The sequence below is a fragment of the Sminthopsis crassicaudata genome, chromosome 6 (assembly GCF_048593235.1).
Source record: "Sminthopsis crassicaudata isolate SCR6 chromosome 6, ASM4859323v1, whole genome shotgun sequence".
Taxonomy (NCBI): domain Eukaryota; kingdom Metazoa; phylum Chordata; class Mammalia; order Dasyuromorphia; family Dasyuridae; genus Sminthopsis; species Sminthopsis crassicaudata.
Genome location: NC_133622.1, coordinates 117,738,993 through 117,761,952, shown reverse-complemented (window position 1 = coordinate 117,761,952; position 22,960 = coordinate 117,738,993). Strand labels below are relative to the sequence as shown.

General features: G+C 35.6%; 1 protein-coding gene across 1 annotated transcript; it reads left to right on the top strand.

Annotated features, from left to right (window-relative positions):
* The first annotated feature begins 794 nt into the window (after positions 1-794).
* LRIT3 (leucine rich repeat, Ig-like and transmembrane domains 3) lies at positions 795-21,698 on the top strand. The gene is given in 6 exon segments (XM_074273952.1): positions 795-919; positions 7,168-7,643; positions 14,646-14,951; positions 16,942-17,093; positions 17,095-17,356; positions 17,388-21,698. Coding segments are annotated over 6 exon segments (2,073 nt in total). The 5' UTR covers positions 795-803; the 3' UTR covers positions 18,149-21,698.
* The last annotated feature ends 1,262 nt before the right edge of the window (positions 21,699-22,960 follow it).

Below are 22,960 nucleotides of genomic sequence, written 5' to 3'. Positions count from 1 at the left end.
ATATATATTTTTTGATAAATAGTTTTTTAAAGAAGGTATTAGGGAGGTAGAGTGGTAAAGTGGAAAAGCCAATGGAAGTAGTATCAAAAGACTTGGGTTCAAATTTTAGTTCTACCACTGACTATTTGTGTGATCTTGGGCAAGGTTTAACTTTTTGGGGTATAACAGTTTCCACTTCTATAAAATAAAGGAGTTAAATTAGTTGCCTATTCCAATTCTAAGTGTATAGTGGCATATTCCAATTCTAAGTGTAAAAATAACTCAGGATCTAGCTATTTTATTTTCTGGGCACCTGCTAAACTATTGCTAACCAGGAGATGGCAACATTATTAACTCACAACAACAAATTGTATTCACTTATACTTTTAAAATCCAGCTTTCTTTGTACTCTCTTTTGGAGTCATAAGCAAAGTCAGTATATTTTGTAAGAAGATGTAGTGATAATCTTAAAAGTCCAAATAATAAAATCCTAGCGATTTTTAGCATTGAATAAATACTTCAAATTGCAACCCACTTTCATTGGAAAGGGGTTTTAAAAAAACATGCATTCCTTTCTAAATCTCTAAGTAGAGAGCTATCAACATTTTCCCATTGAGCAATTTATTTTCTTTTCCCTTAGAATATGTTATTTTGCTGAAGCTATGCTAGATTGATCCCTTGTGAGATACATTTGAAGGTTAAGTAACTACAGATCTTAGTTAATCCTTTGTAATCTCTGATAAACGGGCATGTGATACTCACAGGCTCCGGAATGCTTGGGATTTGGTTTTTAGCTTTTGTTCTAATATACTTTAATAAGAGGGATGCATCTACTGGCTTATTTGAGCCTCTTGTTTAGCATTTTTGAAGGAATGAGCACTTCTTGTCCTTCGCAATGCAACTGTGATTCCCTCAGCAGAAGTGATGGTACTGGCACAAGGTAAGCATTTATTGCCATTATTCAGTTTAACTTTATAAAAAAAGATGTATACTGATAATAGCATAATGCAGCCATCTCTGCCATAACAATGATAAGAAGCAGTATTTTTATTAGCAGCCAGAGAGGAGAGGTTTAAGTTGCAGGAGGTGTATTTTACTGCTCTATGATTATTTGCCGACAAATAATATTTACTCCTGTCTTTGTTTAGTGTTCAAGCTCTTAAAACATTTCCAACCCCTATAAAATCACAGAACACACTCTGAATTGACTTATTTTCCCCCGATTATTCATAGGCAGAACACTTTTGGTTTTTTTGAGCAGCGGTCTGATTTTCTTAAGCACATAGGTAAATCTTATCATTGGGAGAGAGCCCAGTAAGCATAAGACAGATTAGTCTCTCCATACCAATTGTAGCTTATCCACAGAAAAGTGTCCCTAGCCTCAGTTGGTTTGGGTTTCATATTGCATAATTCTGATCATGACATCCAGGAGGTATTATGAAGAAGAGTGGGAAATAATAATGTTGGTGTTGATGACAACAATGGTACAGCTAATTTTGTAAAATTTATATAGTATTTATTATGTGCCAGGTCTTGTGCTGAACACTTCTAGTTATTATCTCGTTTAATCCTCAAAACAACCCTGAGAAATAGGTGCTATTATTATCCCCATTTTACATTTGAGGAAATTAAGGCAAGCAGATTATAGGAAGCTTCTTAAAAATCAATGAAATTTCAGGATACATGATATTCCCTCAGTCTAAATGGAATTCAAATGCAGTTTTTAAAAGAATATTGACTTCTGTGTTGCAGAAGCCACAAGGCCCAGAGACTTGTAGGTTACTTAATGTGTTATTAGAGAATATTTGCTTTAAACAAATATTAGAATCTTTTCTTTAAGAAATGCCAAATATTATTCTTATCCCTAATGAGGTAGTGGTTTAAACAGTGGAAATCCTAGTCAAATGAGTCTCCCCCAAGAGGAAAAGAGAACAAGCATTTGTTAAGTGTCTACTATGTACTAAACAAAGAGTGTTAAGTGCTTTACAATTGTTCTCATTTGATCCTCATAGATTCTGAGAGGTAAATACTATTATTACTTCTATTTTACAGGTGAGGAAAACAAGGTAAACAGGGTCACACAACCAGTAAGTGTCTGATATTCGATTAGAATTCAGTGCTTCCTGACCTCAGACCCATCATTCTATCCCTTTTGCCATCTACTTTCTAATCCATTTAATGGTATTAAAAAGCATAAACCTGTGTCAGAAAGGGTTACCTCCCATGGAACTAGACAAGTACTCTGATCCTTTTTAGAGAATCTGCTAAATGTTGTAAGTAACAAAAAATTACATAAGATAGGTGAAGGAAGGGGGAACATGTCACAATGAAAATCCAAGACCTTGCCCAGTATGGCCAAAATTTAACTTTGATGAGTAGGGATACTAATCACTCACCCCCATTCACCTTTAAAAATAATCAGTGCCCCTCTTCTTTTTTTCCTACTCATTATGCACCAGTTTGTATACTGGCAAATCAATGATATGGATGAGAGAATCTATTAAAATACAAGAATCTTTGGGACTCTGAATTTGAGGCTGGAATTGATCCCAGAGTACAGGAGATGCCTATCTGAAACCAGTTCAGGCAACAGAGTCAGGAGCCCTGAGTGTGAATGAATCCCTCTTTAGTATTGAATGACTATGTAAGCATGATCAAATCACTTAACCTCTGATGAAAATCTTATTTGCATTTCCTAACTCTCGGGGTTTTGTGAGAGAAATGTTTTATAAACTTTAATCTCATATAAATGTGTCTGATTATTGTTATTATGGTCTTTTCTTCGACCTTATTACAAAGTATCTCTCTTATACCTTCCCTTCCATCCAGCAGGGTAGGCAGCTACATTTGCTTTCTGTTCAGTAATATTTGTTAATAGATTGTTAATAATTTGCATGGGTATTTTTAGTTGCATTTTATGCAGTACTGATGTGAGTTCAGCACCAATATGATATGGATGATATAGATACCAAATGATGGTAGGCACCAAAAGTTTGGGGTTTAGTCATGGGAAGAATTCACAATGGCTATTCTCTTTGGTGAAAGGTAGATTTATTTTGCAAAGAACTTACAAATAAAATGAAGGGATACAAAAGACACCAGGAATGGTAAATATGAAACAGAGTGGGAGAACATATGAAAGACAATTTCCTCAGTGTAGTTCACAATTAGGCAATAGAAAGAGAGTACCCGTTAGGTTGGAGCATTCTCTTAGCTGGCAGGCTAAATCCTGAAAGGATCTTAGTACATTAAACAAGGTAAACAGGGTCACACAACCAGTAAGTGTCTGATATTCGATTAGAATTCAGTGCTTCCTGATCTCAGACCCATCATTCTATCCCTTTTGCCATCTACTTTCTAATCCATTTAATGGTATTAAAAAGCATAAACCTGTGTCAGAAAGGGTTACCTCCCATGGAACTAGACAAGTACTCTGATCCTTTTTAGAGAATCTGCTAAATGTTGTAAGTAACAAAAAATTACATAAGATAGGTGAAGGAAGGGGGAACATGTCACAATGAAAATCCAAGACCTTGCCCAGCATGGCCAAAATTTAACTTTGATGGGTAAGGATACTAATCACTCACCCCCATTAACCTTTAAAAATAAGGAGAAGAAATAGGATTGAGAAGCATAATGGAGTTAGGGAAGATACCATGTGGCATGGGGGAAGGGTAAGAGGAAAGACCCGATGAGGCAGAATGCTATGGAGAGCTGACCCTTAAGAAGTCAGCAGCTAAGGGATGGCCCATAGTAGATTTTAACTTTTTATGGGAAATATAGCCAAAGAGGAATTCAAACAAATATTTTTTTTTTTCCTGAGACAATTTGGGTTAAGTGATTTGCCCAGATCACACATCGGAAAAAGTGTTAAGTGTCTGAAGTCAAATTTGAACTCAAGTCCTCCTGAGTTCCTCCTTCAGAGCTGGTGCTCTGTCTACTGCACCACCTAGCTGCCCCTCCCATAATAGATTTTAAAGGGAAAATTTAAAGACAGCGACGTAACAAAATGCTCAAGAACCCCACAGAGGATGGGTCTCTGGAGTTTGACGTAACTTGGATTTTTGACTGGACAACTTCCCCAGAGAGTGAGACCATGAAGGAAACTTTTTTATCAATGCCTTCTTGTTTGCCTCAGGGATCATTTCTTTAGTTTCTGTCTGTCAATACACTATTCAGTTCTACATTGTGGTTAAAAGTTGTAGAAGAATGGTTTTTATCCTCTTCTTCAGAATTTGCAAGACTATCATTTTAAAATTTTGATTATGATATAGAGAGTGAAAAAAGGATAGTCATAGTATAATACAGTCAGCTCTTCTCCATTCATCCTCTCTCTTTCTCTTTGTCTCTCTCACTTTCTCTCATTTCCTGTTTTTCCTTTCCCCCTCCCCTTTTCTCTCAGTAGTTAAATGATATGATGGTTTTGGAATCAGAAAATCTTGAGACCAAATCCGACTTCAGATATTTACTACCCATGTCCCTAGCCAAGTCCATTAACCTCTGTTTCAGTTTCTGCAAGTATTAAATGGGTATAATAACAGAATATAACTTGCAGGGTTCTGGGGAAGGTCAAATGAGATAATAAAACATTTCTTGGCAAATAGTAAGCACTATATAAATGCTTATACACTCCCCACCCCTCTTTCCCTTTTCTCTCTCCCCTCCCTTTATTTTCCCCATTCCATACATTTTATATATATATATATATATATATATATATATATATATATATATATATATATATATATATATGTGTGTGTGGGGGGGGTGTGTGTGGGGGTGTATATTACATATATCAGACTTGAAGTTTCCTTAGTATATAGAACTTCCAGCAAACTCTCCCTGTCAATAAAGATCAGTACTTACTCTAAAACTGAGTCTTAGAGAAGAGTCTGGGAGTGCTGAGGATTACATAGCTATTATGTAGTGGAGGTGAGACTTGAACCCATGTTTTCTTGACTCCAAATAGTGTTTGCCTCACTCTGGAAATATTCTTATTTTTCAAGCGAGGAAACAGGCTCAGATAGTGTAAGGAGGTCCCTTGGCTAGCATGTGGCAATCAGTTAGGCTTAGGCTTAGGTCTTCAGATCTGTCCTTTTTTTTTTTTTACTATATATTGTATCTCCTCCTTTCGATTACAAATACATACTTTTGAGGTCATAGTCAAAGAAATGTTGTCCTTTGATTAAAGCTCTTATATATGTAATTAATAACCACTGAAAAAAGCATAGCTTCTTAGAGGCAGCTAAATAATGCAGTGGATAGCTATTGGACCTGGAGTCAGGAAGACTTAAGTTAGAATGTGTCCTCGGACAGTTATTAGCTAGGGAAGTCACATACCCACTGCCTGCCTTGGTTTCTGCATCTCTAAAATGGGGATAATTATGAGGATAAAATGAGATAAAAGATTTTGCTTTGCATAGCAATATGTAAATCAACATGTAAATACTAGTTATTATTATTAATCTATGCAATTTATACCTTTCTGGGATGGAGAAGCTCAGGAATCAATGGCTCAAAATAGAGATAAAGAGTCCTTTCCCATCCTGGGTATTGCCAGCTTTCCTAAAGTTATTTCCATAAACTTGTGGAACCTCATTTTCTCTGTGACCTATCTCAAGATACTACAAAAAACTAAGGCCACAAAAAACCCTTTACAATCCTTTTTTAGTATTAACTTCTCAGATCAGGCCTCATGTGGGTTTTTTCATTTCTTTTTTGGGAGAAAGGGTTCCCAACTCTGATTTCATCTATATGAACTCCCTACCAATGTAGATATGTTACTATTCTGTAGTTTATAATCTTAGATAATCTTAGGATCAGCAAACTGCAGGCCATGAGCTGAGTATAGTTTTTATGTGCAAAAATGCAAAGTGTTAACATTTTAAAATATGCTTAGGATACTAAACACAGAGTTGTACATGTCCCCAACTGCACTTGAACACAGGTTTTATTAACTCAAGACTGGTTCTCTAAGAGTCATGAAACCACATTGCCTCTCTTGGAGTTTGGCATCTCATAGTAAATAATTGAAGCTGGAATAAAAGGGCCTGGACTCTGCACATTCATCAAATACCTATGTGCTAGCATTATGTGCTAGGCACTTTGCTAAGTGCTAGGAATAGAAATAAGAAAAAAACAAAAAACAATTCTTGTCTTCAAGAAGCTTACAGTCTAATGAGGGAAGACATCATACAAAAGAAAAATGAAGTGGAGTCAGGATGGAGAGAGAAGGGATGGGAATGGAAGTAGCTGAAGAAGGAACCTAGTAAAGTCCAAAAGAGTAGTTAAATTTCTAAGGCAGGATTCTAACCTGTGTCTTTCTAACTTAAAATCTAATGTTCTATCATCTAGATCAGTGATGTCAAACTCAAATAAAAATGAGGGGAGGCAGTTTGGGAAACATATTAGGGCAACTAAGTGGTATGGTGAGTAGAGCCTCAGGCCTGGGCTCAGGAAGAGGAGCTCAAATCTGGCCTCTGGTTCTTATTAGCTATGTGACTCTTAAGTCATTCAATCTTGTTCAAACCACTCCAGTATCTTTGCCAAGAAAACTAAATGGAGTCACAAAAGGTCAGAAATGGCTGAACAACAATTGCCTAAGGAAATCACACATATATATATATATATATATACATACATGCATATATATAAAATTCATAAATAAATAAGACAAGAACTATATTTTAATCTGATTGGGCTGCACTTGGGAATGTTGTGAGCTTTATGGGGTCCACAGGCCACATATTTGACAATTCTATTCTACATGACATGGGATTTCTAAAGTATGACTCTATGTTCTGACATCTGCCAAACCTTCTAACTTAAACTGTGAGATAGCATTTCTTTATCCCTAGTTAACATATGTGAGTAAATTACTTCATCACTTTCAGGGCATGCTGTGTTATTAAGGATTGAATTGAAATTAGAACTCATCATTTCTACTTTATTTTTTGCTAGCAAAAAACATGCATTTTGTTCAATTAAACAGCTGCATAATTTAAAAACATCTCAACCCTCTTTGAAACTCTTATTTAAGGCAGTGAACCTATATCTTTATTTCAAGTGAATGGCCTTTTAAAAGTAGGTCTCTTTTAATGAAAGAGTCTCAATAAGCAGAACATCTCACAAAATTGGCATTTGAGGTTGTTTCTTTCTGTTTGTTGACCTTGCCATGGCTGTACTTAGGTTGGTGTTGTGCAGTGACCCAGATATGTATGAGATTCCTACGAACGTTCCCGTAGACACAATGAAGCTCCGAATAGAAAAGACTGTCATACGCAGGATCCCCACTGAGGCCTTCTACTACCTGGTGGAACTCAAGTACCTCTGGGTGACTTATAACTCTGTGGCCAGCATTGACACCAGCAGCTTTTATAACCTGAAGCATCTGCATGAATTACGCTTGGATGGCAATTTGCTGACTGCTTTCCCCTGGGAATCTTTGCTGGAGATGCCCACTTTACGAACTCTGGATTTACACAACAACAGAATAATTAATGTGCCAGCTGAGGCTACCAGGTACCTGAAGAATCTTGCCTACCTGGATATATCAAGCAATAGACTCACCACTTTGCCTCCTGATCTCTTGGACTCCTGGACACACTTCTCAAAAGATTTAATATCTAGAGGCATGGACTTCCCACCATCAAGAATCATATTAGGTAAGCACACCAGTTTCTTTGTTTCTTTTTTATTCACAGATAATGGCTCTGAATGGCAGGTCGCTGTATTAGGGATTATAGGCATAGACCACTGGAGTCCAGCATCCTCTTTATATTTTAAAAAATATTTCTTGACACTCTTTTTGTAATGCTGGAGAAATTAAGGCAAGATAGAGATTAGAGAGTTTTTAACATTTTCATTTGGATTTCTGAGAGGGAGAGATTTTCTGGGACCAAAGGATCCATTTTGGTCCTAGGGCTGATGTCTCAAACATTCAGCAGCAGCAGCAGCTTCAGTATCAGCATTGAGTGTGAGATTCTGTTGACATATATATGTGGCTCCAAGATCAGGGAGAAAGGGGTGGAGTCTGAACACTGGTAAACATGGGAATTTCCAGAAACAGACCATCAATCCGGTTCTGACAGGGTGCAGGGTGAGGACCATAAATTCTTGATAATTTAGGAGGACTTAGGAGCCAAGAAGTCTAAACTCCTCCTTATCTGGATTATACATTTACAGTTTATGACTCTTTTGGAATGCCAGAGTGACCAGATCTCCACAGCCCTAATTATCTCAGGCCTCATGGTCAGGAAGCAGGGGGGAGGAGGGTGGTTGCAACCAGGGGGATTGAGGCAGAACAATTTAAGGAAACTGAGGCAGGACAGAAAAGGAAACTATGGCACAACACTTTTGTTTAATATTATTATCACTAACTCCCATGCTTCCTCAACAAAAGCTCTTTTTTATGGATAATTGTTGACATATGTATATATTATTATAGCTTTTTATTTACAAGACATATGCATGGATAATTTTTCAGCATTGACAGTTGCAAAACATTTTTTCCAACTTTTCCCCTCCACCTCCTCCAGATGGCAGGTTGACCATTACATGTTAAATATGTTAAAGTATAAATCAAATACAATATATGTATACATGTCCATACAGTTATTTTGCTGTACAAAAAGAATTGGACTTTGAAATAGTGTACAATTAGCCTGTGAAGGAAATAAGAAATGTAGATGGACAAAAATAGAAGGATTGGGAATTCTATGTAATGGTTCATAGTCATCTCCCAGAGTTCTTTCGCTGAGTGTAGCTGATTCAGTTCATTACTGCTCTATTGGAACTGATTTGGTTCATCTCATTATTGAAGATGGCCACGTCCATCAGACTTGATCATCATATAGTATTGTTGTTGAAGTATATAATGATCTCCTGGTCCTGCTCATTTCATTCAGCATCAGTTCATGTAAGTCTCTCCGGCCTTTCTGAAATCATCTCGTTGGTCATTTCTTACAGAACAATAATATTCCAAAATATTCATATACCATAATTTATTAGCCATTCTCCAACTGATGGGCATCCACGTAGTTTCCAGTTTCTGGCCACAACAAAGAGAACTGCCACAAACATTCTTGCACATACAGGTCCCTTTCCCTTCTTTAAAATCTCTTTGGGATATAAGCCCAGTAGTGACACTGCTGGATCAAAGGGTATGCACAGTTTGATAACTTGTTGAGCATAGTTCCAAATTACTCTCCAGAATGCCTGGATGTATTCACAATTCCACCAACAATGTATCAGTGTCCTAGTTTTCCCACATCCCCGCGAACATTCCACATTATCTTTCTTCGTCTGAAAATTGTCTGTTCGTATCCTTTGACCATTTATCAATTGGAGAATGGCTTGATTTCTTATAAATTAGAATCAATTCTTTGTATATTTTGGAAATAAGGCTTTTATCAGAACCTTTCACTGCTTCACAACAGTTTTTGAAGATAGGTATTATTATCATTTTACAGCCAGTAAATATCTGAGGTTGGATTTGAGCTGAAGTTTTCCTGACTTGAAGTTCAATGTTCTATTTGCTGTGCCACCTAGCTGCCACATAAGTATAAGTATCTCTAGAAAGGAAAATATGTACATACACACATATATTTACAATACAAATACATAGTTAATGTTAAACATTGTTCCTTATATTGTTAAACCATCAGTTAATCAATTATTATTTGTGCTCACCAAGTGACAGGCACAGTGCACAAGTACAAAGTAAAAAACATGAGCCAATTTGTCTTTTTTTTTTTCCCCCCTGAGGCTGGGGTTAAGTGACTTACCCAGGGTCACACAGCTAGGAAGTGTTAAGTGTCTGAGACCAGATTTGAACTCAGGTCCTCCTGAATTCAAGGCTGGTGCTCTATCCACTGCACCACTTAGCTGCCCCCCAATTTGTCTTTAAGGAGCATATCACAGCTTCTTAGAAAGACAAAGACTTGTTGGAAGTTTTCAGTAAATAATGGATTACTTTAATTTGCACTTATTGATTTCTATTCAAGGATACTAAGGCAAAATAAATTAATTTATTTCATCTGCTTCAATTGTAGTTAATTTGTTATTTTAAATGAATGCAGTGGAGCTAACAGATTAGCTTCTGAGTGGCTAGTACCAAACCTTTGGAGATTATCAATAATCTTCAATTGCTGTGGCTATACTTACTTAAAAAAATTCACCACTTGCAAGAATCATTTCAGGGCTAGTATGCAGGGATACCTCATTTTTGTGGGTTACTCTGTTTTTTCATCTTTTTATTTTGCAAGAGTTCTCAAATTGTGGATTACTTTAGTTGACTTAAAATGATTTTATGTAGTATATTATTTCAAAATTTCAAAGTATGAAACAAATATATATAATTTTACACATAATAATGCTCATTTATATATATATATTTATTTTATGCTTTGAAAAATTTGAAATTAATATATGTATCTATTATATATTCTTTTAATATTTAATATTCATTTAATGAAAATTGATATACTAAAATGTCAATGAAACAAATATACATTCATTCAATGAAAATTAATATAGATCTATTTTATGCTTTAAAATTTTTGAAATTATATTTTCATAACATTATTTTGATTTAATTATACTTTAATTATAGTTACTGTTATACACACATATATTATTTACTGTTATTCATATCTATATATTTCCTGTTGAGGCAATGTGGTAAAATGAGATAATAATTGGATTGGAAGGCAAAAAAGACATTTGGATTTTTTTACTATCTTGTTCTGTGATCTTAGAGGAGGGAAGGAACAAGCCTTTATTAAGCATCTGTTAGGTGCCAGGCACTGTGTTAAGCACTTGTATGTATTTTCTCATTTGTATCCTTATTTTACAGTTGGGTAAGCTGAGGCAGCCAACTATTAAGTGACTCTCTCAGTGTCCCCCTAAGTTATCTGCAACCAGATTTAAATTCAGGTCTTCTTTACTTCAGGTCCACTACCTAACCACTGTACCAACTAGCTGTCTATCAAAATACCTTAAGCAAATAATTTCACTGGTAAAATATTACCTTCCCTGCTGCTCAGTTGTTTTGCTTCTGTTTTCTCTGCCAAGAGAATGACCTTTGGACTGAAAAGGACAGAACAAATAGAACTAACATGCCCAAGATATGTGAAATGATAATTAAGCAAATGCTTTGCCATTCTCAATGAATTCAAATTTCCCTGCCTCAGAGGAATTACTCCTTTTGATATTGCAAGAAGTGAGGGTGATAGTTTGAAAGATGTTGGAAGACAGGAGAGGTACTATAGACTGAAGAAAAGCAAGTATGTCTATTTTCAAAAAGGGAAGAAAATGATATAGGCCAGTGAACTGATTATGATTATGTAATTTGTCCTAGATGATAATACAATATAATGTAACTATGGTTTGGAATGAATAATAATATGATTTATGACTCTAAGCCTCACTTTGATTCCTGGGAAGGTGGAAAAGGGTAAATAAGCATTTACTGATCACCCACTATGTGCCAGCACTGTATTATACTTCACACATATTATGTCATTTGATTATCTTTCATTGTCACTCTAGCCAATCTGGCAGGTGTGTAGTGGTATCTCAGAGTTATCTTAATTTGCATTTCTCTGATTAATAATGACTTGGAGCATCTTTCCATGTGACTAGAAATAGTTTCAATTACTTCATCAGAGAATTGTCTGTTCATATCCTTTGACCATTTTATCAATTGGAGATTGGCTTGATTTCTTATAAATTAGAGTCAATTCTCTATACATTTTGGAAATGAGGCCTTTGTTAGAACCTTTGACTATAAAAATGTTTTCCCAGTTTATTGTTTCCCTTCTAATCTTATCTGCATTAGTTTTGTTTGTACAAAAACTTTTCAATTTGATATAATCAAAGTTTTCTACTTTGTGATCAATAATGATCTCTAGTTCTTCTCTGGACATAAATTCATTCTTCTTCCACAGGTCTGAGAGGTTAAACTATCCTATGTTTCTCTAATTTATTTATAATCTCATTTTTATTCCTAGGTCATTAACCCATTTTGACCTGACCTTGGTGTACGGTGTTATGTGTGGGTCAATGCCTAGTTTCTGCCATATTAATTTCCAATTTTCCCAGCAATTTTTGTCAAACATTGAGTTCTTATCCCAAAGGATTTTTTTTTTTAAGAAACTTGCGACATAGCTACTAAATGTCTGAGATCATATTAAAATTAGGTCTTCCTTAGTGCATGCTCACTGCTCTATCCACTACCCCATCTAGCTGCTTCCAACAAAATTCTAAAATGTATTATTAAAGAGAAAATGAACCTCCAGAACAGGCAAGTGTAGTAGTCACAAAGAACCAGTAGGGTTTATCAAGCACAGATCACATTAGACTGTTGTTATTATTTACTATATGGTAGAACAGGGTAAAGTTTAGAAAAGTTTTTGAATAAAGAATCTCATGTTCTTCTGGCAGATAAAATGAATCAATTTGGAATAGATGATAAAAATAATTATATGGTTTCAGAATTGCTTATATGGCTAGACTGAAAAAAGCATTTATTGATAGTTTCTTATCAGTTTGGCTGGAGGTCTCCAGCAATCCCCTAGGGAATTTCTTGAGCCAGAGCTGTTATAAGCATTTTTATCAGTGACAGTGAAAAACAAAGCCATAAAGTAGCATTCTTATCAGACTTACAGATACAATACTGGGAGTGATAACAAACTGTTAGAATTCAAAAAGATCTGTGTTCTTCTAGCTATCTGTTTTACCATAATTAATCTTTTATTTGTCTGATTGTTTTGTTCACAATTTAAAGGAATGATATAAAAAAATGGGGCTAGAAAATTGGGCCAAATCTAATAAGATGAAATTTAATGGGGATAAAGTATAAAGTCTTACATTTGAGTAGAAGAAATTGACTTCCTAAGTACAGGAAAAAGACATAGTTACAAGACAGTAGCTTGTTTGAAAAAGATTTGGGGATGGGGCTTAGTGCACCTTATGCTCAACATGAGTCAATAGCATGATATGATAGCCCCAAAAAGGATGAATGAGATCTTGGGCTGTATTAAGAGGCATATCCTCCAGGCTGTAGGCAGTGAAAATCTTATAGGCTCAGGTCAGATCAGATCTAGGGTTTGTCTTCAGTTCTGACCACCATATTTTAGAAAGAACTTTGATAAGCTGGAAAATATTGAGAAGAGGGCAAAGAGAATGGAAAAAGACTCTGAATCCATTCAACCTAAAGATCATTTGATAGAGTTGATTTTTGAGTCAGGTGATATGAGTCAGAGGAAGATATAATAAATTTTCAGGTACTTGAAGGGCCATCTTGCAGAACATTAATTATTTTTTTCTCTATGTGGCCTCAGAGAGTAGAATTAAAAACTGGGTGGAGGTTGTAAAGAGTCAAATACAGATTTGATAAAACAAGAAACACAATTAGAGTTGTCCAAAAATGGATCAGGCTGTCTCAGGGTCACAGGCTGCTCTTTACTAGTGTTTACTAGTGTATCACTAGGTGATATAGTGGGTAAAACTCCTAGACTCACAATCAGGAAGACCTGAGTTCAAAACTAGCCTTAAACACTTATTAGCTGTGTGATCTTGGACAAGTCACTTAAGTTCTGTCTACCTGTTTCCTCATCTGTAAATGAGGATAATTAAAAAAAAAAAAATCCATAGTTCAGGGGTTGTTGTAAGGATTAGTGTTGTGTAATAATAAGTAAAGTTAATAAGCAAAAACTCAATGACTGTCCAAAAAATGAGATAACATATATCATGCATTACAAAACTTAATGTGCTATAAAAATGTGAGTTGTTGTTATTATTACTTTTTAAACTGTTAACACATATTAAACCGTCAGTCACTAAAACTAGATTTTTTTTTCAGATAAATTTTTGTCTAGCTATACCTCTCATTGTGGATTGATTTTTCAAACCTTCAGCATTTGTGTTGACTCCTATTTAATTGCATCTTTACACACCTTCTTATCTCAAATATCTCCCCTTTCTAACCCATTCTTTTAAAAATAAGTTTAACTGATGCTATTGTCATCACTTGTTCTCTCCACCAATTGATGCATTATTATTATTCCCAATGATTTTTCTTAGAACTTTTCCTTGTAACAAAGTACAATTAGGAAAAACAAAGCAGTACATCAACCATTTCTGAAAATGTCTCTCTTATTTCATATCCATAGTTCATCATCTTTCAGAGGAAAGGTGGGAGACACATTTTACCATCTGTCTTCTGAAATCATACATAAGGGACCTTAGAGACTGTTGAGTAATTTATTTTAAATTTTTAAATCTTTTCCTCCTATTTCCTCCTTCCCTTCTTCCCTAATAGAATAACTTAAAAAAATTCTGCACAATATGCATAGGCTAGCAAAGGAAATGATTACACTGGCCATGTCCAAATATGCACGTTCCATTCTGGACTTCAAATTCATCTCCACTCTGACAGGAGGGAGGTGGTATGATTCATTTTCAATCATCTTGACTGGAGAGAGAAGTTAAGGGACTTACTCCATTAGTATCAGAGTTAGCATTTGAACTTTTGTCTTCTTAACTCCAACTCCAGTACTCTATCCATTGCTCCATGAACTCTCATTTATGAAAACAGGCTTGTTTTTGGGTAAGGCTGACAGAATGATGTACTCATCCTCTCCTTCTTATGTTTTCTACTTAAGGTTTGCAAGACAATCCATGGTTCTGTGATTGCCACATTTCCAAAGTGATGGAGTTGTCAAAAGTTTTAGATCCCACTGTGGTGCTTCTGGATCCTTTACTGGTCTGTGATGGACCAGAGAGCCTCACAGGGATCTTGTTTCAAGGAGCTGAACTGGAACAATGCCTGAAGCCATCAGTGATGACCTCTGCCACCAAAATCACATCAGCTCTAGGAAGCAATGTTCTTTTGCGTTGTGATACCACAGGGTACCCCACACCACAGCTCATTTGGACCAGGGCAGACAACTTGCCAGTTAACTCTACAGGTAGTTATTTTCTTTCAACCATTCTTAAGACATGGGTCAGGGTTCAGGGGTGCTATTTAAAAAAGTTTAACATTAATCTCATGTCTGAACTTGAATTTTAAGACCAGCAAATTCATTTGAGAAAGATACTCTGAAATTATTGAAGAAAAAGAAATGGAGAAATGTCTTTTATTGGAGGTAACAGGATCAATATCTACCAGTCTTTCACCTATCCATGAAATCCCTGCAATGTAGTTTAGGCTAGTTGTTTACTTAAAAGGTGAGGAAACTGTTCTCAAGGCTTGGTTGGCTCCAGTGTGCAAAGGCTCAAATAAAAGCTGTTAACTGACATGGTATTCAAGTCATTGAAGTACATAAAAGGCTCACTGACATGATGTTGAAGCCTGTCAGAACTGGTAGATGTCCCAAATCAAGAGTGAAACTGACAGATCAGATAAATAAAAAAAAACTCCCAAGCTTTTTTCTTAGCTCAAAAGAATCATCTTATGTCCTCCTCAGCTCCAACTTTATGACTCAACTGTGATCCTTAATTCTTGAAAGAGTACAAGCTTTGCCATATCTCTCCAACTGGGAAAGCTTTCAAAGACAGGACTGATGACAGACTTTATTTTTGTTATTCAAGAACTAGCCTATCTAAGTAGCCTTAGGAACAGAAACTTGTTAGCAACTCATGAAACTATATACTAAGGTAGGAGGGATTGCAATCTGCATCAAGGAAGTAAGTACCCCATTTGTGCAAACAGACTCTTAGAAGTATTTGGAGAAGGAAGCATAATGTTATTATGAATAATGAATTCATATTTAAGGATATTTTTCTAGCTCTGACATCAGCTTCCTCTATGACCCTGGATGAATTTGTTAAACTAACTAACATCTTTAAGTATTTGGATGATTATGCTATAGTAAAGATGAGATTTACTTTTTTTTTTTTTGCTGTAGAGGGCAGAACTAGAAGTTCTGGATGGAAGTTGTAGAAGTAAATTTAGACATAAAATGAGGGGAAAAAAACACTTATGAACAATTAGTGATATCTTAAGAAGAGGTCTCAGGGGGAGAGCCCCCACTTACTTAAGTTTATTAAACAATAGTTCAAACTACTGCCTTTTTTTTCTCACACATCTCATTAGACAATGAAAATTCATGCTATCAATGCTCAGAAGATCAATTACTGTAAACCAAAATTAATACCTTTTATTAAATTGATGACATAAATCAACCTATCAGAGGTTGGATTTACTTGTGTGGGTAAGTAAATCCAGTTTCTCCACAGGTGTGGTATTTGCAGGTTCACTGTGAGAAGCAGAGTAAAGTTTGTGGACCTTTTTCAGATTCATAGAAATCTCGCTCGCATAAATGAAAAATGATGAATAAAAGTTTGGACCTGATATTACTTTATGTATATAATTTTTTACACAGGGAAAATAAATAAACTCAGACCATGGAATATCACTTAATGTGATATTAAAATCATAAAACTTGTAAGGTTGAAGTCTTTTACTCTATTTTACAAATGAGAAAACTGAGATCCAAAGAAGTCAAATTGCTATTCAAATTTTTAAAAATTAAAAGGTGGAAACATTCTAATGTGATTTATAAGATCTTATGCAGATTTTTCATGTACTGAATGGTAATACTTGGCTTATTATTTATCAGGTCTTTTTTAAGAACCATATTTATTAGTCTGCTAATATAATCCCCAAAGAATCCAAGGTTTATCAGGATGGTGAAATTATTTTTAAGTCCAAGCATTTGGGACTTAAGAATAAATAATGAGGAATAATCCAATCCAGAAAAATGTTATACTTTGCTTTCTGTTTAAATGATGGTACTGTTTTTTTTTTTTTCAGTTAAAATATTTTTAAAATACTGTTAATCTAGACATTGAGGTAAAAATTCCCGCAAGAAGCCACATAGCTAGCTGGTCACTTCTCAGTATGGTTGATCTAGACTCTCTCTTCTTTCAATAAACATCTGGTTTTCTTTCTTTCAGTAATTCAGGAAACTCCAGAAGATGGAGTCAGATGGTCCATAATAAGCCTGACTGGAATTTCTTATGAGGATGCAGGTGATTATAGCTGCAAGGCCAAAAACCTGGCTGGTACATCAGAAGCTATTGTTAGTGTTACTGTGGTTGGCATTGTTTACCACAACCATCCCCCCTCAAAAATCAGGAAAGAAAGTTGGAGGAGATCAGCTTCTGGAAGAAGCCAAGCATGCAACTGAAAAGACTACATTCAGAACTACATTGCCATTCTCTCTACCTTCTTCTTCCTTTTCCTCTTCTTCTTCTTTTTCTTCTTCTTCTTCTTCTTCTTCTTCTCCTCTTCCTCCTCCTCCTCCTTCTTCTTCCTCTTTCTCCTTTTCTTCCTCCTCTTCTTCCTCCTCTTTCTCTTCCTCCTCTTTTTCCATCATCACTTCTACCCACTATACCTATCACCACTGAAATATCAGCAGATACTAGTATGACCAACAAAAAGCCTCTCAAGTCTTTCCCCAATGGAAAAAAGAATTCCAAAGTGATGATGCATGGAGACAAATTCCCACCAGCCAGTGCCAGAAAGAAAGAAATGTCATTATTGAGCACTGCAGCCATCATTGAGCCTGGTATCATAATAAAAAACCTCAAGGTAGTTAATGAGACCTATGAAAGTGTGACCTTGACCTGGAAGGTTATTAATGCCACAAGGAACACTGCTATTACTGTGCTGTATTCCAGGTATGGGGAGGAGGACATGATCCCACTAAGCATTGACTCCAGTGAAACGCAAATTACAATAGATAGTTTGGAGGCTGGTAAACAGTATGTGGCTTGTGTCTGTCCCAAGGGAATCCCTCCTAAGATGGAGCAATGTATCACCTTCTCCACTGATAGAATGAATGAAAAGGTAAACTCTCAAATCTCTTTTCTTATTGTGGCAAGTAGTGCTGCTTGTGTGGTTGTTTTGCCATTGATTTTCTATCTGTTGTACAAAGTTCTTAGATTTCAGTACAAGCCAAAGGCTATCAGGGAAGATGATCTAGCAAAAGAGACTTATATACAGTTTGAAACTCTATCTCTCAGACCCTATCCTGCACAGGAGCTTTGGACTCGAAAGCGCATAGATGAATCAGAAAGATTATTGCTTTGTTCTAGGTCAAGTGTAGACTCTCCTATGATCTTCAAAAATGAGGGTTTAAGTTCAGAATACTATTGTTAATCATTTGCTATAAAGATACATAGGGATTGGATAACTGAATAGAACTGACCTTTTCTTGGATGGACTGTGGGCTTAGCTATAAAATGACAACATTTTAGCCTCTGCATCTAATAAAAACAACAACAACAACAACAACAAAACCTATGGAGTGTAGGAATGTTTTTGCGTTTAATGTGGTGGTGGTTTTTTTTTTTTTTTTAATGCCATGAGATTTCAAAACTGAAATAATTTCTACAGATCTTCAATGAATTTTATATGTTTTGGGAGTGAGTTTTTAGTACTTTTTGTATTTGGTGTTTTTTAGTTTATTTGAAAAAAATAATTTCATGGCAATATTGCAAATGTATATGCTGTGTAAAGTAGATTTATTAAACCATTTTTTTTTTCTGTGCACAAACATTCAAACTCTCAACTTTCATTTAAGTTTTGAAGTTGTATGTTATTTGCTATTAAGGTGGGGAGGTAGGGCCAAGATGGTGGAGAGCAGATACGACTTTCTATGATCTACTCTGACCTTCTCTCAAACTATCAGCAGAGTAAGCCTCTAAACTGGTTTTGGAGTCAAAGAACCCACAAATATTTGGAGTACAACACAGTCCCAGAAGAAGATACCTTGAAAGAACTTCAGAATAGGTCTATTTCAAATGGGCAGGGGGACCTGCCCAGTCCAATCCACAGCACAAGGAGACCTGGGCAAAGGAGCTAGGGTGGGGAATCAGAGTGTTGCAACTAATACACATCTAAGAATCTTCTGTGAGCCTCTTAGGCTACTTTGTCCTGGTTGCAAGCAGGTGGTTTGGCCGGTTTGCTACAAAAAGCAAATTGTAAACCACTCAGTCCTGGAAGAATGTTGGACCTAGCCATGATTACCCAGCACCAGAAATCAATCAGCAGAACTGCCCCAGGGCAAATTAAAGCAGCTATCACTACTTTGCATTGAGCAGACCTTAAAAAAAAAATGAGTAAAAAACCAAAAATAACTCTCACCATAGACAGCTTTTATGGAAAGAGAAAAAAACAGACCAAATCCTGAGGTTCCTAAAGACAAAGCAACTCCAGATGAAACCCCAAAGGTCAATATAAATTGGTCCCCATTTCACAGAGCTTTCTGGAAAGATTGCATAAAGGATCATCAAAGAGCATTAGAAGAAAAATGGGGAAAGGAAATTGTAGAAGGCTGGAACTCTGGAAAAACATTCTTGAAACTAGGATACTTACAGTGTGACTGACCATATAATGGTTCTCTAGTTCACATATACTTAGTACTTAGTGTGATATGGTGATGTAATGGTTCTACAACTGGCACATGCTCAGTGTGCTGTAGTGATGTAATTCTACTAAGATATTTAAGGGCTGAGAGCACTTGAAATAAGCAGACTTGAGTATGTGTGAGTTTGAGCTCAAGACTCCAGACTTCGGAGAGATTCTCCAGAAAGCTAGCCCAGACACTACAGAAAATGAGATCATTGCAAGAAAGAATGGAAAAACCATATAATGCCCTACAAAATAGATGTAAAAAAGACACTAATTCACTGAAAAACAAAATTTATGAAGTGGAAAAAAAAATGCAATGAACAAAACAATTCAATTGGCCGGTAACAAAAGGAGCTTTAAAAAGGTAACTGAAGAAAATAATACACTAAAAATTAGAATTGAGCAAATGGAAGTGAATGACTCAATAAGACTTCAAGAATCAGTCCAACAAAAACAAAAAAAAAAAAAAAAAAAAAAAGAAAGAAAGAAAAAAATAGAAGAAAATATTAAATATCTCCTAGGAAAAACAACTGATCTGGAAAACAGATCTAGCAAAGACAATCTAAGGATTATTGGACTTTCTGAAAGCCATGCACTACAAAAAGGGCTGCCACAAACATTTTTGCACACGTGGGTCCCTTTCCCTACTTGATTATCACTTTAGGATACAAGCCCAGTAGAAACACTATTGGATCAAAGGGTATGCATAGTTTGATAGCCATTTGGACAAAGTTACAAATTGCTTTCCAGAATGGTTGAATCAGTTCACAACTCCACCAACAATGTATTGTTGTCCCAGTTTTTTCCACATTCCCTCCAACATTTGTCATTTCTTTTCCTGTCATCTTAGCCAATCTGAGAGGTGTTTAGTGGTACCTTCGAATTGTCTTAATTTGCATTTCTCTGATCAATAATGATTCAGAGTACCTTTTCATATGACGAGAAATGGTTTTAATTTTTTATGTGAAAATGGCCTGTTCATAACCTTTGACCATTTATCAATTGGAGAATGGCTTGAATTCTTATCAATGTGAGTCAACTCTCTATATATTTTAGAAACGAGGTCTTTATTAGAACACTTGAATGTAAAAAAAATTTTCCCCCAATTTATTGCTTCTCTTCTAATTTTGTCTTCATTGGTTTTGTTTGTATAAAACCTTTTTAACTTAATATAATCAAAATTATCCGTCTTGCATTCAGTAATATACTCAAATTCTTTTTTGGCCACAGATCTGAGAGGAAAACAAAGGTTCTTCTAATTTGCTCATAATATCACTCTTTATGTCTAAATCATGAACCCATTTCGATCTTATTTTAGTAAAGAGTGTCAGGTGTGGGTCAGTGCCTAGTTTCTGCCATACTAGTTTTCAATTTTGCCAGCAGTTGTTGTCAAATTACTATTTTGAACTTACTAGTTCTTATTCCAAAAGCTGGGGTCTTTGGGTTTGTTAAACACTAGATTATTATAGTTATTGACTATTTTGTCCTGTGAGCCTAACCTATTCCACTGATCAACTACTCTAATTCTTAACCAGTACCAATGGTTTTGATGATCACTGCTTTATAATATAATTTTAGGTTTGGTACAGCTAGGCCACCTTCATTTGCATTTTGTTTCATTAATTCCCTTGAAATTCCTGACCTTTTGTTCTTCCAGATGAATTTGTTATTATTTTTTCTAGCTCTGTGAAATAATTTCTTGGGAGTTTGATTGATATGGCACTGAATAAGTAGATTAATTTAGATAGTATTGGAAATCACATTTTCAAAGTTTTGTTAAAGTATTTGCTAAATGGATTTGAATTTGATATTGATCTTACATGAAGTTTTCAATCCTGCTCTGGACATCAAGAAAATAAAATGCTATGGACTCCTCCTACAAATTGCTTATTAATTTTTAACTGCCAGAGTCTCACAAAGACTCTGTGATCAACTTAAGAGGGAACTTTGCACCTTGGTGTTCATTTTCATCTTTAGTAACATTTCTTCCCAAGTGACACATTGCTGTTTTGTACTCACTACTTAAATGTAATGAAATCAAGACCATCAGGGCATAGAAAAACTTAGCAATTTTCATGTATGATCTTATAGGATTACAAAAATCAAGATATAGAGCAGGAAGAAACCTTAGAAAGCTGCTCATTTACAAATGATGAAACTGAGGCTCAGAAGCTAAAAGTTTTCCCCAAGGTTCCACATCAAATAATTCAAACCCAGGTCCTGTGACTCTTAATTGTCTTACTTCTTTACCATGTGCTATGTCATGCTTTATAATGTTTTGTCATAGTATCTAACACATCAGAGAACTCTGTCAAAGGAATTCAATCTTGAATATTTTATTTATAAACAAATGCATATGTTTCATGGGTGGATTTTTACTCTAAAAACATTTCAAGGAATGCTTTCAGAAAACAATACAAAAACCAATTAAGAGACAAGGTCCTTGCCTAATGGACATTCACATTCTAAAACATAATTACAATCAGCAATCTTGTCACCAATAGTGGAGTCCTGTTTAAATTTCAAATGAAGAGTTGGATAGCCAGGGACAGAGGGGAGAAAACGGGGGGGTGGGGGGTGGGGCAACAAGCCTATTTACCGAGGAATCCCACACTCTTAAGATTCAGAAAGTACAATGCTTTGAAAATTATAATCTTAAGTGTCTGATTTTACAAATGCACAAATTGCTCAAATGAAATGACACTATTGGGAAGATGAGACCAAGATATGAAGTGGGCTGGGAGAAGGTAAGTGGGGCACTGGAAGGAGGGATGGAATAAAGACAGAGAGAAGGAGAATTCTTTTCTAAGTGTGCAGGCATTTCCCAGGGTGAAGGAAATCCCACCATTTGTCCATCAGAGGATGGGTCAGCTGTTGTAATGGGATTTGGGCTATTAGATAGCATAGATCATGTTTAAAACAAATAAATACCTAGAACGCCTGGCTAAAATAGTTATATCCTAACCGCATGTGTGCATCACTAAATTGTATAAGCATTTATTATATCCACATGATGTGAAACCATGCATTTTCTCCATTTTTTCCCCTCAGTGTTCACCACCCCTCCCCACCCCAACCATTCCCAATTCAATGTTTGCTTTTTTTTCACTATGCTCTAGAACCAGTTTTCACACTTTATTATAATCATAAATTATGGTACCAGAGTGCCTGGTTCCTACTGCATAACCATATACATTAAGACTAATGACACATATTGCCATCAATATTTATAATGGATTTCAGTCTATATTTTAGAAACAGAGTCAAGGCAAAATTTCCATTAACCACCATCTTTCTGGTGGTCATCTGTCTTCCTGTTCTTTGTGATCAACATTCCCTGTTCTCTTCTTTTACTCAAAGAGAATTTCAAGATTTGTTAAGAAACCATTCATAGTAGGATGTTTAGGAATTCCATAGAAGTTTCTACATAAGCAAATGCTAATTCTTGGTGATTTTTTTTTAATACTGCTCCTACCACTTTTTTTTTAATAGCTTTTTATTTATAAAACATATGCATGGGTAATTTTTCAGCATTGACCCTTACAAAACCTTCCGCTC